Source organism: Geospiza fortis, unplaced genomic scaffold, assembly GCF_000277835.1.
Source record: "Geospiza fortis unplaced genomic scaffold, GeoFor_1.0 scaffold425, whole genome shotgun sequence".
NCBI lineage: Eukaryota > Metazoa > Chordata > Aves > Passeriformes > Thraupidae > Geospiza > Geospiza fortis.
Genome location: NW_005054387.1, coordinates 2,009,954 through 2,024,982, shown reverse-complemented (window position 1 = coordinate 2,024,982; position 15,029 = coordinate 2,009,954). Strand labels below are relative to the sequence as shown.

The window sequence follows — 15,029 nt, the reverse complement described above, 5'->3', positions numbered from 1 at the left end:
AGTTTGGAGCACACTAATGAATGGATGCTGCCACCTAATGGCTTCCAGCAGGACTCGATTAGCTCCAGTAATAAGGGGGAGCTGTCAGGCCGGGTCAAAATCAAGCCAGGCAGCAAGGAAAGGTTAGCCCAGGACTTAGCCAGGAATTTGGCTGAGCAGGAGAGGAGCACTTACCCCTTGGCTGACCTGTGCTGAGGTTGGGTGTGGAGGGAGAGGTGTCACCCTTGGGACATTCTGTCCCCTCAGTAGCAGGGTCTGTTTTCAGAGTGTTCTGTTGGTCACAGTCCATTCTTCCACCAGGATCTTGTTCCCTCTGTGCAAGGGCTGTGCTTGATTTGGCTCTAAGGGCTGGTGGGTCTGGTGCTGCTTCCAGCAGGAGAGGGGGCAGTGCCTTGTTGTGTTCAGGTCCTGTGGATCTTGAGAAACCTCTGGGGACTCAGCAGAGTGAAATAAAGCAAATAAATAATAAAGGGACTGGAAGATCTTGGTTGCCTCATGAATGTAATTATGGAAAGGAGAATGCTGACTACTAAAATATTTATGTATCATTAGTAATTGCAGTCCATTGTTTCAGTATTCTGTGGGGTATTTTGTTGGGTTCAAGGACAATGAAAACATTAAAATATATTCTGAAATAATTTAATTGTGTAGATAGGGAGACAAAGGAAGAATTCTGTTTTAAATTTTGGGCTGAATTTTTTGTGCTTCTCCAGCAGTTGTATAGTCATTTTTATTCTAATGTAGTCTTTTTCTAAATTAATCCAGCATAAAATTGAACTACAGTTAATGTATTTCAATGCCTGTATTTTAAATTGAATCATGGTAATTAAAACACAATGAATTTTGTGTCTCATGCCAGGATCATTGTAAAGTCCATAAATGTTCAATGAAGGACATCTTTATTAGACAGTTTCCACACACACAAACTAAAAAAAACCCCAAACCACAAAATCTCCGTGTCTTGTATGCTCTCTAAGTGTTTGGTAAATCAGTTTTTACAGGCACTGCAAGGCAGGAGTTTCTGCTGTTTGCAGCTCATTGTTTTTGCAGATGCCTGGAATTGACTGCTGTGCTTTTGAAGGAATTTAGAATATTTAATGATCTGCTCAAGGCTGCTTCAGTTTGAAAAAGCTGCTGCTGTTGGAAGACTTGTAGGTGTGAGTTTTAAAGCTTTTAGTGAAAAGTGAAGGATTTGGTCCTTCATGAACAGGATTCTTAAAGACAGAAATGGGAGGTTGGTGAGGCAAAGTCTTTAAGAGGTTTGGGCAGGTGCATGTTTTGAGGTTGACTTCAGATTGAAATATAATGTTGGAACTGTGTTAATTAGCTGAGGAATTGATCAGATTTGTTGATAAGGAATGTGTTTTTCACAGCACTGGAATGAGTCTGCATTTACTGTGTCACAGTATTGAGGCCAGGCTTGGTGAGGGAGTTGCATGACTTCTGCTGTGGCCTTCTTCATCTAAAAGCTCCTGTGAAGTAAGGCCAAGGAACTCCTGGAAATGACCATTCCTTGTTTTCTATCTTCCAGCTCTCCTCAGTTCGCATGCAGGGGCTGCTGCTCCTGATCTTTGCAAAGCACGTGCACCTTCCCTTCATCCGGGACATCCACACCGACTACACCCGCACGGGCCTCTTTGGCTACTGGGTAAGGACTGCCTCTGGTCACTGCTGCTGCCCTGTGCCTCTCCATGGCTCCCTGCTGGCACAGAGAGGATGTGGCTTCATTAAAAATTAATAACCTGACAAGCAAACTTATTTGTTTGAACCTCACGTGCAGCACAGACCATAATTTCAGATTTCAGTTTATTTGCTGATACACAACAAATTGTGCAGAAAGAAATTGCCCTGATTTAAATCTTAATTGCAAGATTTAAAAGATTGTAGGTGGTGTTAGTTCCATTTGCAGGAAAGTTTCAGGAAATGTTGTTCATCTCCCATGGCAGGGGAACAAAGGAGGAGTCGGTGTCCGCATGTCCCTCTTTGGGCACACGATCTGCTTCATGAACTGCCACCTGCCAGCTCACATAGAGAACACCGAGCAGCGACTGGATGACTTTGAGAAAATTCTGGAAATGCAGTTTGAAGGAGACGATATTCCAAGCCCCTTGGATCATGAGTGAGTTGTTCACTCAGTTCTGTGTTGTTTCTATCTATTATCTATTTATCTCTTCTTGCACTGAAGAGTTTTGGGTTTGGATTTTTCATCCATCATTTTATTTTAAATGTCCCTTCAGCCTTGACCCTGAACTCTGGGAGGAAAAGATAACCTGAAAGACAGATGTCTGTCTTACAAGACTGCTCTCTTCCAGTCTCTAATTACATTCGATTGTTAGCATATAGACTGTACATGTCGTGCAGGAAAGCTTTGGAAGCTAAAGCCTGTTTATACCAAAAATCCTTTAGGTTGCTGTTAAATGTTCAGAGATGTAAGACACAGGAGAAGTTAATATTCAGGCAGTAATAAGCAAACAGCTAGAATGCAAGGGACTTAATTTAGTGTTTCAATTACTTCAAATTTTTTTTCGTTTAGCAGCAGGTTGTCCCTGTGTAAGCTTATCTATAGCTACTTAATGTTTGTGTTAAAGCTGTTTGCATTAAGTAATAAAAGTGATTAGAGCACCTAATTAGTGTAATGGCTAACATTCTGTCAAATTCTTCCCTTGAGTTAATAGATTCATATAAATCTTCCTTGTTTGATGCATCTTGGTTTGGTTTTAAGGCTTCTCTTCTGGTTTGGAGACTTAAACTTCCGGATAGCAGATTATGGGATACACTTTGTCAGAGAATCAATCAATAACAAACGTTTCAGTCTGCTCTGGGAAAAGGACCAGGTGGGTTGGCTCAGTCTCTTTGGGGGTTTGGTTTTGGTTTTTATGCACACAAACACAACGTGGTAGTTAAATTACACCTTGAGCTTCTGATTTCGTTAAAGAACACAAACTCAGAGCAGTCATGAGGTAGAACATGAAGTGGTCATAAGCCCCAATTAATTGCAAACTTTTTCTGCTTTTGTGCAGTTTCTTACTCATTTACAATGCTTTCTTTGAACATCTTGTCAGTTGTTCCTCACCTTTGTCTCTCCTCTTCTCCCAAGAATTCTTTTTAAGACTACATTATTCTGGATGTTTTGGGTAGAATTGCCTCTAAACTTTTAGATGGATTGGGTCAAGAGTTCTGGCTATAACAAAGAGGCCCTTCTGAATTTACCTTTCCAGCGTTGTACTGACTGCTATGTTGAATTGGTTGATGCTTTCCCAATCATCCTTTAAGCTCTGATTTTTTAAACAGAATCTTTAAAAGTTACTTTTTATTTCTGCAGTTAAATATGGCCAAAAAGAAGGAAGAATTTCTGAAGGAATTCAAAGAGGGTCCTCTGCAGTTTAAGCCCACCTACAAGTTTGACCTTGACTCGGAGGTCTACGACACAAGGTAAAAGATAAAATTAGTTTAGATGTGGAATATGAGAGTGAATGTGGTGCTTGGTTAAATATCACTTTAGTAATCAGCAAACTTGAATTTCATGTGTGCACTGGGGCTGTTGAACTGTTCTGTTAGGCTTGGATTGATCAAATCTGAATAAATGAATATTTTTGGCTGAAGAAGCTGGGGTCTGCTGATTGTATGAGGGAAGTAATGAAACAACCCAGCTGCCTTTATGGAAAGACCAGATTAACAAAATAAATGAGCACTTGTTTAAGCTGCTTCTGTTTTGTTCTTTCCTACTAAAAGTGCTCATTTGTTGTCAAAAAGGAGCAAAAAAATAATTGTCTGTCATTTTTGCTTCCCTCCTCTGTTTAAGCATTTCATTTGATATGCTGGTATTTGAAAATTATTGTTTATTTGTCTTTATTGATTACTTTAAGTTGAAGATGGGGCATCTTAAATTTCCAAAGTTTTTCTGTGATATTGAAGTGTGTTTGTTAAGTATTAGTCTTATGTTTCCACAGAAGGATAAGTTCCTGTCCAAACAGGGTTTTGTACTGATCTTTTTCTTTACTTCCAGAGAACAGAAGTCCCTGTTTTGGTTTAAGTAAGAAGAGAACTTTCTGAATTTTGTAGTGATCTTTTTAGTATTTCAGAATCAAAACAAGGCTCCATCTGAGCTTTTGCTTTGATTTTTTGTGAAATATTTGAAAATCAGATGACAGCTGATTTTCTTTAGGAATTTTCTTAACCTATCTAAAAGCTGCAGTGTTATCTACTCTGCTGTTGCACTTAATATTGGAAGTTAATTCATGGACCCAAAGATATTTTTCTTCCTAATTTAATATAACAAGATGTAGTAAATCCATCTTAAAAAAATAGTTAAAATAATCCAAACCTGGACATTTTACAAATGATTCACAGCCTGGTTGTCTGTATTGGCTGCTCAGAGAACAAAAAGTGTGGTTGCACATTCTGTGTGCATCCTGCTGCTGTTCAAGCTAATAGAGAGACTTTGCTCAGGTGGGGTGAGCAGCAAGACCTCAGGGCAAGCACCCTGCAAAAGCTGCTTTTACTGAAGCCCAGAGAATTTTATTTTTGATACTCATTCAATGTGAATACTGAGGGTTTGTTTCCCATCTAATATTCCATTTTCTCTAAAACAGGGAGTGCTTTACCTTAAGCTGTTCTTTTGGTATTTCCTGCACAGCAGAGCAGACATCTGGCATCTCCTAAAGATTTCTGTTGGTTTATAGAATTACTGCAGTAAGTGGGATAAAAGCCCTTAGTAATTTCAAATCTTTCCACTTTATTAAAGGTAGGAAGGGGTAAAACAAAATTATGTTGAATATTGAACTAAATGGCCTTGGTTTTGATATTTAAACTGACAGTTTTCCTTACACATCCTGCTTTTAACTTTCATAATCCAATCCAGTCCATTCTAATTCCCCTTCCATAGGGTATGATCTTTTCTCCATTTCAATTTGAAGTGATCCACCCATCCAAAGAGTTGTTGCTAAGCCTTCCTCCCACTACAGAGAGAACCACAGAGGGCTCATGTCTTCTGGTGTAATTGATATGGTTTAAAAGGAAACTCTGCATTGTGATAACAGTTTGATGTATGGTACAGTTGCAGGCACAACTTCCCTGATTATGGAATTTTGAAAGCCTGTTGTTATGAGACAGCAGTAGCTTGCAGACCTGAAATGCAGGCTGGTACAATTTAGAGGAATTCTAAATAAAGCATTGCTGTGGCACCTGTGGTTACCATAAGCTACCCAAGTTTGTCCTGTCTTGTGTTGTTAAAAGAAACTTGCTCTCAGATATTTTGAATAATTTCAAATGTCATTCAGACTCTTCCTACATATTCCTTATGTTTACACCCTCATTTCTCAGAATATCCTTATGGAGCCTGGGGCAGTCGTTGTATTATCTCTAAATCCATGCATGTTTTTACAGGGTTTTAGGAGAAAGTATCATTTCCTGTATGAAGCCAACTAACCCACTGAAATGTCCTTCTCCTCTTCATTTTACTCCTCTTTCAGAAAGCCACGATCTCTGCTGAATGGAACTCAAATTAAGGAAACGTTGCTCGTAGAACACATTAATCAGAGCTGTAAAATGAAGCCTGGATATGATTGCCTCCTTTTATTAATATGTATCTCACAGTCTTTGAACTCTTGAGTAGATTTTGCACAGCATTCTTAGCTTTTGGCAACTTGTTTCTCTGCTCATTTCACTTTTTACCTTACATTTTTGCAGTGAGAAGAAAAGAAAGCCAGCGTGGACAGATAGAATTCTATGGAAAGTGAAAAATCTCAGCGAGGTTGCATCAAAAGAAGACGAAATCCCTGAAGAAGAGAACCAAATTTCTGTTACTCTGAATAACTATGTCAGTCACATGAGCTATGGCATCAGTGATCACAAACCTGTCACAGGAACTTTCAAACTTGAGGTGCTTCCCAGTTATGTTGTTAAGAAAAAGTTTGTTTTACTCAGTGTTACCTTACAGCAGCTGATTTCCTAAACCATAATCTCTGTTTCACTCTGATCATAGTGAGGGCAGCAAATTGCTGTCAGGTTATTTCCAGTCAGTTAAAGAACCCAGCTGTGGCAGAGAAGAATAACTGAAAGAATGGCTTGACTGAGTTAAACTCTTGTTTTTTGGTGTAGATGAAGCCTCTTGTCTCAGATCCCCTGGTTGTGCTGAGTCCTGAGGGTGAGTGGAGTGCAGAGCACGATGTTCTCCTCCGCTACTCCGCAGCACCTGAGCTCCCCAGCAGTGCTTGGGACTGGATTGGGCTCTTCCAGGTAATGTTACCTCAGCAAAGATGGGAATGTGCCTGCAGGAGGTCCTGGAGAGTTTTAGAGCACTGATTCTTGCCTGGTGCAGAACTCTGTGAAATAGTTGAGTCCTCAATTGTTTTTAGTTTCTGTGTGCTGACAGTTTAGCTCTACAGCGTGTGAGTTCTTCCACACCCTCTAAATTCTCTGCTAAGATAATCTGGTTGTTTATTGAAGTAAAATATTGCAGAAACTGTGGAAAGGAGTTGATGCAACAAAAATCAAATTCAATGGAAGGGTGAGAGAACAGAGCAGTCGCACCCTCCCAGAAACAGAAGATGTGTGCACGCCCCCAAAATGTTTTGATCCTTAGAGTGTGTCAATTACTTCAGTGAAACAGTAAACATCGCTCACAACTTTGTTTTTCATGGCTTTCTTTTCCATCAGGAAGCTGATAGTTTGTATCTTTCTCTGCAGGTGTCTTTCAAGCATGTGAAGGATTATGTTACTTATGCTTGGGTGGAAGATGATGAAATTTCTTCCAACGGAGACAGCAAAGAAGTCAGTTGTATTTCTTTCTGATGTAGTTTTCTATAGAGTAGCATTGGAGGTGTGTTCTATATCCCCTTCCCCTCAGGAGTTCTGTATCCTCTTCCCAGTTGAAGCTAATTGGGAACAATATTATTAAGATCCCTCTTCCTAGTTCTTCCTATTGAATGTTTTGGTCCCTCTTTAAAAACTGCTGTCTGCTACAAAGCCTTCTAGTAGTGATTACCTAAAGTGATTTAAACGAAAAAAAGAAAAGAAAAATACCCTTATTTTGATGGAAATTATAAATATCCAGAGATACTTACCTGAGCAAATAAAGTTGAAACTGGGAACGGTGGCTCCTTGGGACAGGAGCAAACCAAGCTTGTGGATTGCTCTGCTGTTGCCACCAGGAGGCAGCTCCACTCCCTCTGCTGCTCTCTGGCTTTGGCCCTTCCCTTCCAGCCACTCTGGGTCCCTTCTCCCTTGTCACTGAACCAAGCCAGCCTCCTGACAATGGTGAAGGATATTCCTTCTCCTCCCTGATTTAATTTTCAGATGGTTTCCTGAGTTATTTCTGTCCCCATCCGTTTCAGCTTACCTTTTAAAATGTGCTTATAAATAGCAAATACTGATTTTGATGGTGCCCTGAAGGGCTTTTTTGTAAACTTCTTTTGCTGTGGAAATTGCTCATTGCCTGTTCTTATTCTTGCCAGGTTTACATGAGTGCTTCAGAAATACCCAAGATGGGAGGAGAATATTTGCTTTGTTATTTTAGCAATAACTTGCAGTCAATAGTTGGCATCAGTGAACCTTTTCAGGTAATACATTAGGAGGAAACATTGATAAATGTTGATGTGATTATTTTTTTATTACTTCATTTGTTTTCATATGCATCTGAACATAACTGTGTTAATCCTTGGGAAAGTGGCAGAAGAAGGAGTTTTTAAAAGGATGTGTCCTGGCTAAAAAGAATTTGCTGCTGTGCTGAAAGACTCTGAGTAACTGGTACAGCATCTTTATATAATGGTATGGATAATACAGAGCAACACAGTGCTTTTGAATTATTAATTTGGTTTTTATCCTGTTTTTCTCCTAGATTCAGCCTAGCCAAACACCAATAGAAGAGGATGGGCCAGAGGAAGAGAGCAGTTGGCTGCAGAAACCTGGCAATCCAAAATCAGATGATGATTCTGAAAATAGAAAGGGCATTTAATGGTCCTGGTTCAGCTGTCAGATGATTCTTTATGTCTTAGTGATTGTAAGCTTTTGCTCTTAGAAGATGGAGTAAGACAGGTAGGAATGTTCAGAAACTTTGGAAGCTCGTAGAAGATAATTTATTGTGGAAATGGTTATTTTTATTCTGGGGAGAGTGACTCTCTTGCACTGGATGAGAATTGTAAAATAGCACTTAAGGAATGCTGTATGTTTTAAGGTGATAGACATTTCTGATGCAATGATTTAACCTAAGGAGGTTGCAATGTTAATAGGTTTTTTAGGCTTGTTCCTTTTTTTGTAGAGGATATTTTATTTACGATGCAATATTTACTATGCTGTAACCACTTAATAATTGATTTCCAAATTTGGAGTTTAAATGAAGTTATTTAAAAATTATTTATTAGATACAGCTAGTTAGCTTGTTTTGAAATTTTATTTGACTTTCAGATGTAAGCTAATTACCTTTTGGGAAACACCAGTGACAACAGGTCACATGAAAAACAAAATCTTTGGAGTGTGTACAGTCTCCACTGGTAGATCCTTCTCTTCATGCCTTATTGAAGAACTCTTTGTAGGATTTTCAATTTCTAATTCTTCCAAATTGCAATACATTTATCAAAATGCACTATTCCTGATTTTTGAAATCCTTATTTTATAAAACAATTAAGCAATTTGCCTATTGCTTTTACCCCCCTCATTACAAAACATAAAATAAACCCATTTTTATACCAGTCCCTGGCTTGCAGTGAGCCAGGATGCCACAACTTCTGAGGGAAATTGCAGAAGTTGAGAAATGTTTTAGCATAGATGAGCAGCCCATGGTTGATGATTTGGCATAATCTTTGAAAATTGTAAATATCTTCAATTTATAGCAATCAGTCTGCAAACTTTGTGTTTTTCTAGAGGTGCTCAGACCTTTGTGTATCCTGTGCACTTGAGGGTGGAGATGGAATAGCAATTTCCTGTACCTTTAGGAACCTGAAAGGTAGTTAGCTTCTGAAAGGCTCTTGTTACTTGGTGGGGAAATAGAGATCTTTGGAAAGGATAGGAAACATTCCACAGAATCTCAGACTGCAGTGCTGGGACAGAGCACTTGGAGTCTCCCCTGCTCTGTACCCACAGCTCCCTCCCAGGTGTGGGGAGCAGGGTCAGTCACTCCTCAGTGGCACAGGGATGGAAAGGAGCAGCTTTGGTTCAGGTGGAAGAGCAAGGGGTGTTGGGATGTTCATGCTGGAATTCTGCTTCACAACTGAGTGGATTCCTTTTTGCTCTTTTTCTCAAAGCCTTATTTTTCTTCAGGGTTGTTTTGAGATAGCAAGTTAACAGCTTGATAGGGTATTTGGGTTGCTTTTATCATTCACTGTATAAAACCTTTTGAGGTCCAGGTGTCTTTGTGTCCTGTTGAAGCTCTGCATAGGTTTCTGGTTAGGTAGTTGCAGTGGGCTTTAGGAACACTTGGCCTCTGTAGGTTTTAGTTGTATCAGCTTGATGCTTGGTGTTGGGAATACTTGGTGAGTAGTGAGGGCAGGTTCAGAGGATACTGTGTTCATTGCATGGATTAACACTGCCTTGAGGTTTACAGTTTGTACATTCCTGTTACACTTTGGAACCATATTAGAAACAGTTTGCCCATTTATACAGATCTCCCAAGAATTTGTTTTGCACTGAATCTTCCAGATATGTGACTTCTCTTGGCAATTAGGGCATCAGACAAACCCCTGCTTTGAACTGCAGTCCCTTCTGCAGTTCCTGAGTTGTCTCTGGTTTCACTGGTGTAACTCTCTGACCATTCTCCATGCAAGGAGATTCTGTGGAGAGCCCAAAGAGCAGTGGGCTTTGAATTCCAGCCCACAGCTGGCAATTTACTGCGGACCAAGATCCAGTTTCTTCTAAGCAGGGTGCATCTGCTGGGCAGGAGGAGCTCAGAGGGAGCCATGCAGCCTCTTTGCAGGGCCAGACACTCGAGATCCTTTGTGTTTGTGGGAGCTGAGACCCCTCTGTCGCTGGACACAGAAGCTGCATTTTGTAAACTGATCCTTTGAACCACGGGACTTCCCAGAAAATGCCCCGAGCAGCTGGGATTGGAGCTGCTTGTGTGTAAGGAGGATGCTGCACAGAACTCTGCACTTCTTTCTTCAGTATTATGCACACAGAGGCACTTTTGTTTACTACTGTTACCTATGGTAGCTTTTCAAACTATTCCATGACCTGTAATGATGCAATTTCTGATGAAATTTCTCTTTTCTTAAAACACCTTTAATTGGATGTTATAATCACTGGAAATGTTTTTATACTCATGTGTTTTAATTTTCATGTACCTCTAAAATAAATCCTGGCAGTGAAGTGTTGTGCATGGCCTCTGTTAATTTGAGGACGAGCAGATTGGTTTGGGTGGGGAGGATTAATTTGTAACTTTTCTCCAAGGCCCTTGTTTTGGTAATGTTTGATGCACAGATACAAAGTATTTTAGAAGGACATTAGTTACAACTTATGGTGGGGCTTGGGCTGCAAAAGAAGAGTGAGGAAAAATGCTGTTTTTCCTTTGGACAAAGCATATTCATCTTATTTTTTCCCTATTTCAATGAATCCAGTATTAAATGCTCTTGTGGTTTTGCATTTTCTGTCCCTCTTCCCCATTGAGGTTTTGACATTTTCCTTGTAAAAATGCCCAGACCACTTGACATTGTTTCTTAATTTTTGAGGACAGGTTCTTCTGATTTCACTTTGTCACAGTGAATTTTTCATGGTGTGATTTGAGGTGTCTCTTTGGCCTTTATGAAAGATCTGCTAAGTTATGCATCATATTTTAAATTTTATATATTTTAATATAAATTTGCACTCGATTTCCATCTAAGGATAACTTTTCATAACTTCCTGCTGTTGAAGAATTAATTTTCAAATGGGAGCTATATGTCCAAGGAATGTTGTCCAGTCTAGCTTCATTTAACTCCCATATATTTCTGATTGCTGGCTAACCTCAGGATGTGCAGTGTATCATTGCACACAGACAGTACAGCTCTGTGTAAACAGGAAATATTTCTAAGATGTCTTGCGTGTTTGTGAGACCCTAAAAATACCTTCTGATAAAAACCATTGTTTCTACTACCACTGCTTCCTTCTCTGCTCTTGGACACTGAGTGACACTCAGATGAACTTGTCTGAATTAATATACTGCAGTGGAAAGGCCAGCTGAACAAAGCTGGAGTTAGGTTTTCCTTGAGAGAGGAAATGATCCCTTTTTTAAGAGCTCTGTGTTGCTAACAGGAAACTTCCTGTGGCCCTTTCTGCCCCTGGATTTAGGAATTGCTGTTTGCATGTGATTGACACAAAGCAATTTCTATTTAATATACACTCACTCTTGAAAATGACCTGCTCAGGAACTGCCCTGAATTTGTTTAATTGCTTCAATTTGAAGGACATCATGGATCTGTGTTTGTACATCCCACCTCCCTCCACTACAGTGGAACTGTCATTTCCACTTACAGGGTGTCTGCAATGAAGGAGAACTTTGTGCAGCCTAGAAAGCAGCAAGAGAAATCTGTGTGGGAACAGCTGAACACAGCTTGGGAGAATCACTGGAGTCAGACTGTGAAGTGTGAGATCTGGGGATGCAAACTGGCAAGAGGAAATGCAGAGGTGCAGGAAGAATACAGAAAATATGAATATAGGCAACACAAAAGGATGAAAAATAGAATAGAAAATGTTTTACCCTGCTAACCATGCTTTGAAACTGGCAGTGCTCAAGTACAGACATCAGCTCTGGTAGGGAATGCTTCAGCATCATTTGTCAACTTCTAATTGCACTGTAACTGTGGTTTTACACTCAGGCTCATCAGAGGCTCTGCTCCTCTACTCTGTGCCCTTTTATTTTGTTCTTTTAATTTTTTCCTGCAGCTTCTTTCTGCTGTTTTTACCTTTTTTTTTTCTCTTACCACTCACTTGTAGCCCATTTTCAGAAAACTTTTTTGCACATAATTCTGGTATCTGCATCACAAGAGCCATTCCACTAACACAGCTTTGGTGTTCTGACTGTTGTTATCTGAATTATCTCTCCATAGAAAGAGGAGGTAAATCAGGCTGGGTATTGCTCCTTATTACTGAGAATAGGGTGGGTTTGTTTGGGGAAGTGGCAGTGTTGGGTTCTAAAATATGATAAAATCTATTTTTTTTAGTAGAACTCTGTATTGGGAAGTAAGTGCTCAAGGAAACAATTGTTGGACTGGAACAATCTTGTGTATAACAGCTAAGGAAGCATAAGAATATTTCCAGATATGAAACACAGAACCTTTCTTTGCAGTTGCTGAACAGAACTGTGTTACCTGTATTTGCTCTGGAGTGGCCAGTGCTTGGTAATCTTATTAATTAATCTTGTTAATGCTTTCTTGGCAAGCATTATCAACATGCAGTTGGTTTGTAGTAGAGTTGAAAATTCAAGTTTGGCTCTTCCAAGAAGATAGAAGGAATTATCTCCTGAGCAAATATTAAAATATCTGAAATTTAGACTGATTTTTTTTCCCCACAGTCACAGGCAGGATATGTGATATCTTTTTTTTGGAGGGTGGTATGTCTGGCCAGTCCATTAATGGATGGCATGATCATTGTAAAGCTCTGTAATTGCACTTAAACCAGTATTCACCAGATTATTTTTCTTCTATTTGTAGGAATTTTCATGCAGTAACGTGCCAATTAATTTCCTTTGCCATGATTAGTTAGCTACTCAAGGACTCAATTAATAATGATTCCATTCTGCAGCAGTTTGCAGAACTTCCTGTAGTTACCATGGGAGCAGTCAGGGTTTTTTATTGCTTGCTTTTGGAGGCAAAGATGAAGGATTTTTTTCTGTAAAAAATCTCTTGGTAGATTTTTGAAGTCCACCACGGGATTGTTTCGTGCCAACACCTCTGAAACAGCATCCGCAGCGACCTGACTTTTCTGAGCCTGGTGGGACAGAAATGGAACAGCAACAAAGCTGGAGGCAATAAACACAAACATAAATTTAGGCTTCTTGGAACCGTCATGGCACATTGGAATGAGTGGAAACCAGTCTTGAACTTCATTGTTTCAGCTCACACCTAACACTTGGTATAAATACAGAGGTTCATCTTTTCCTCTCACAACAGGGCTCTGAACCAAAGGCTGCCCTTAGTCAAGGTTGGCTGCTGCTGCTGCACACTGAAACCAGAACTATCCATAAAGAATAGAAGGATTTACTGACTTTCCTTGGGAAAATGGAGCTGCAGGTTGAACGTGTCCCTACAGGAGAAATCATCCGCGTGGTTGGGCGCAAGGCAGAGCGCAGCACTGTAAGCCTGGTTTTATTGTCCCCTGGCCCCTTCTGGTACTGCTGCTTACACAATAACCAACTTAGATCTGAACTGAGCTACTCCAGGGTAAGAATGGAAGGGTTTGCAAGGCTGGCTGGCCATTGGAGTGCGTGGAGCTGTGTTGTGAACAGTTTTTTCTCTCTGGGATGGAATTAGTAGCAGTGAAGTGAGTGGGAGTTTAGAGTATCATTAAGATTTGTTTTCTGTAGAGATACTGCAGTGAACCAAAGCTGGTGTTTGGCCTGGCTGTATGAATTCTGTCAGAATTCTGGGAGCACTTTCAGACTGCAGAGGAAGGGAAAGAGCTTTGAAATAGTTATTTTGTTCCTCTTGTGTTGATTGTGCTGTCACGGGGTTCATGCCCTGAATGGTATAGGAAGGTTCACATATGGAAAATTCAGTGGTACAGGCACATATTAACAAACTTATAAATATCTCAAGGAACTGACTATTCTGTTAACTTGGCACTTTCTTGACCTGTGTTCAGGGTTTGTATGTAAGCAAATAGAAACTCATGAGCTGATCTTTTCTGGTTTGACACAAACAGTTGAGAAGGATGGTACTTTTCTAAGAACAATTTAAGTTTTCTTGGAATTAATGGCTGTTCGGCGTGTTTTGCTTCAGAATATTTTCTATCTGCATTTGTATAATTTTTAATTAAAGGAATCTAAAGAAAAAAAACTGAGAAAAATTTTAAAATGTTTGGAGGTACCTAAGTACAATTGTGAATTTCTCTCTCTCTGTCATAGCTATTTAAAACCTGTTTAACAGATCTTCAGCTCTGGTAGAGCCATCTTGTACTGAAGTGCACATCTGTGCATGTTGCTGCTGTTTCCTAGCATTGTCTTTCTAGTGACTAATCTGAAACTCAATCTGAAAATGAGCTGAGGTACATGTACTGCTTGGTTACACAATTGTCAGGTAGAGTCATTTTACTTCAGAAAAAAACCTAGAGCTCCCTCTGCCTTGTTAGGAGAGGAGGCAGAGGCAGTTCTGGAGTTCTTTGGTTTGTAGAAGTGTTATTGACTTATTTGCAGTGACAGCAGAGGACACTGGCAGGACTGAAGTGTTGTTCGCATGGGCGAATGTTCTTTTAAACCTTAACGTGTGCCGGGGTCCTGGGGAAGACATCACAGAGAGAAAAGGTATCGGTTCAACTTTCTAAAAAGTTTCAAACACTTATTAACATTCCATGACATGGTAACTTGCTACTTTGTGTATCAGTCAGGGTTGGTGTGAATGAATGGCCAGATAGGGGTGGTTTTAAAGAAACTTTATAAACTGCTGCAGGAGTGGCAAGAGCGGAGCTTTTTTACTCTTTTAGCTCAGAGTGGTTCAGGCTGTTGGAGTTCAGTGTGTAGAATTTCCTGTAGATCCTGACGAGACTGCCTCGGGTATTTCACACCTGTGTGGGATGAACCAATGTGCCGCTCACAGCGGATGGTTACCCGAGCTCGCTGCAATGCACTCCACCTGCGTCCTTCCCAGGAACATGCACTTCTGATGACTCCCGCAGCCAGGAGGGGCCGGTAGAATTCCCGTCAGCGTTCCAGGTTTATCTTGTCCGTCTGCAGCAGACAGGTGCGTCTGCCCTCGGAGCCAACAGCAGCTCTCTGCACAAGCTGCTCAGCAGGATGCTGCTGCCGCGGACACCGTGACGAGCGCGGGGCGGCCCGGGGGGCGAGGCGGGGCGGCGGCGGAGCTCGGGGCCGGTGCAGGTGAGGGCGGAGCGGCGGCCCCAGCCCGCAT

The 15,029-nt window shown here is 40.6% G+C and overlaps 1 protein-coding gene across 2 annotated transcripts in view; it reads left to right on the top strand.

The window, feature by feature from the left end:
- Nucleotides 1–10,304, top strand: part of INPP5K (inositol polyphosphate-5-phosphatase K) — a 14,219-nt gene extending 3,915 nt beyond the window's left edge. Inside the window, exons 4-13 of one of the 2 annotated variants that reach the window (XM_031060671.1) lie at nucleotides 1,532–1,648; nucleotides 1,947–2,119; nucleotides 2,723–2,834; nucleotides 3,323–3,432; nucleotides 4,007–4,033; nucleotides 5,689–5,881; nucleotides 6,100–6,237; nucleotides 6,688–6,771; nucleotides 7,455–7,559; nucleotides 7,838–10,304. In XM_031060671.1, the coding sequence (XP_030916531.1) occupies nucleotides 1,532–1,648; nucleotides 1,947–2,119; nucleotides 2,723–2,834; nucleotides 3,323–3,432; nucleotides 4,007–4,033; nucleotides 5,689–5,881; nucleotides 6,100–6,237; nucleotides 6,688–6,771; nucleotides 7,455–7,559; nucleotides 7,838–7,954 (1,176 nt within the window). In that variant the 3' untranslated portion in view covers nucleotides 7,955–10,304. The remainder of the gene's footprint in view (nucleotides 1–1,531; nucleotides 1,649–1,946; nucleotides 2,120–2,722; nucleotides 2,835–3,322; nucleotides 3,433–4,006; nucleotides 4,034–5,688; nucleotides 5,882–6,099; nucleotides 6,238–6,687; nucleotides 6,772–7,454; nucleotides 7,560–7,837) is intronic. The other variant, XM_005425467.3, reaches the window with a different exon arrangement.
- Nucleotides 10,305–15,029: the final 4,725 nt, after the last annotated feature.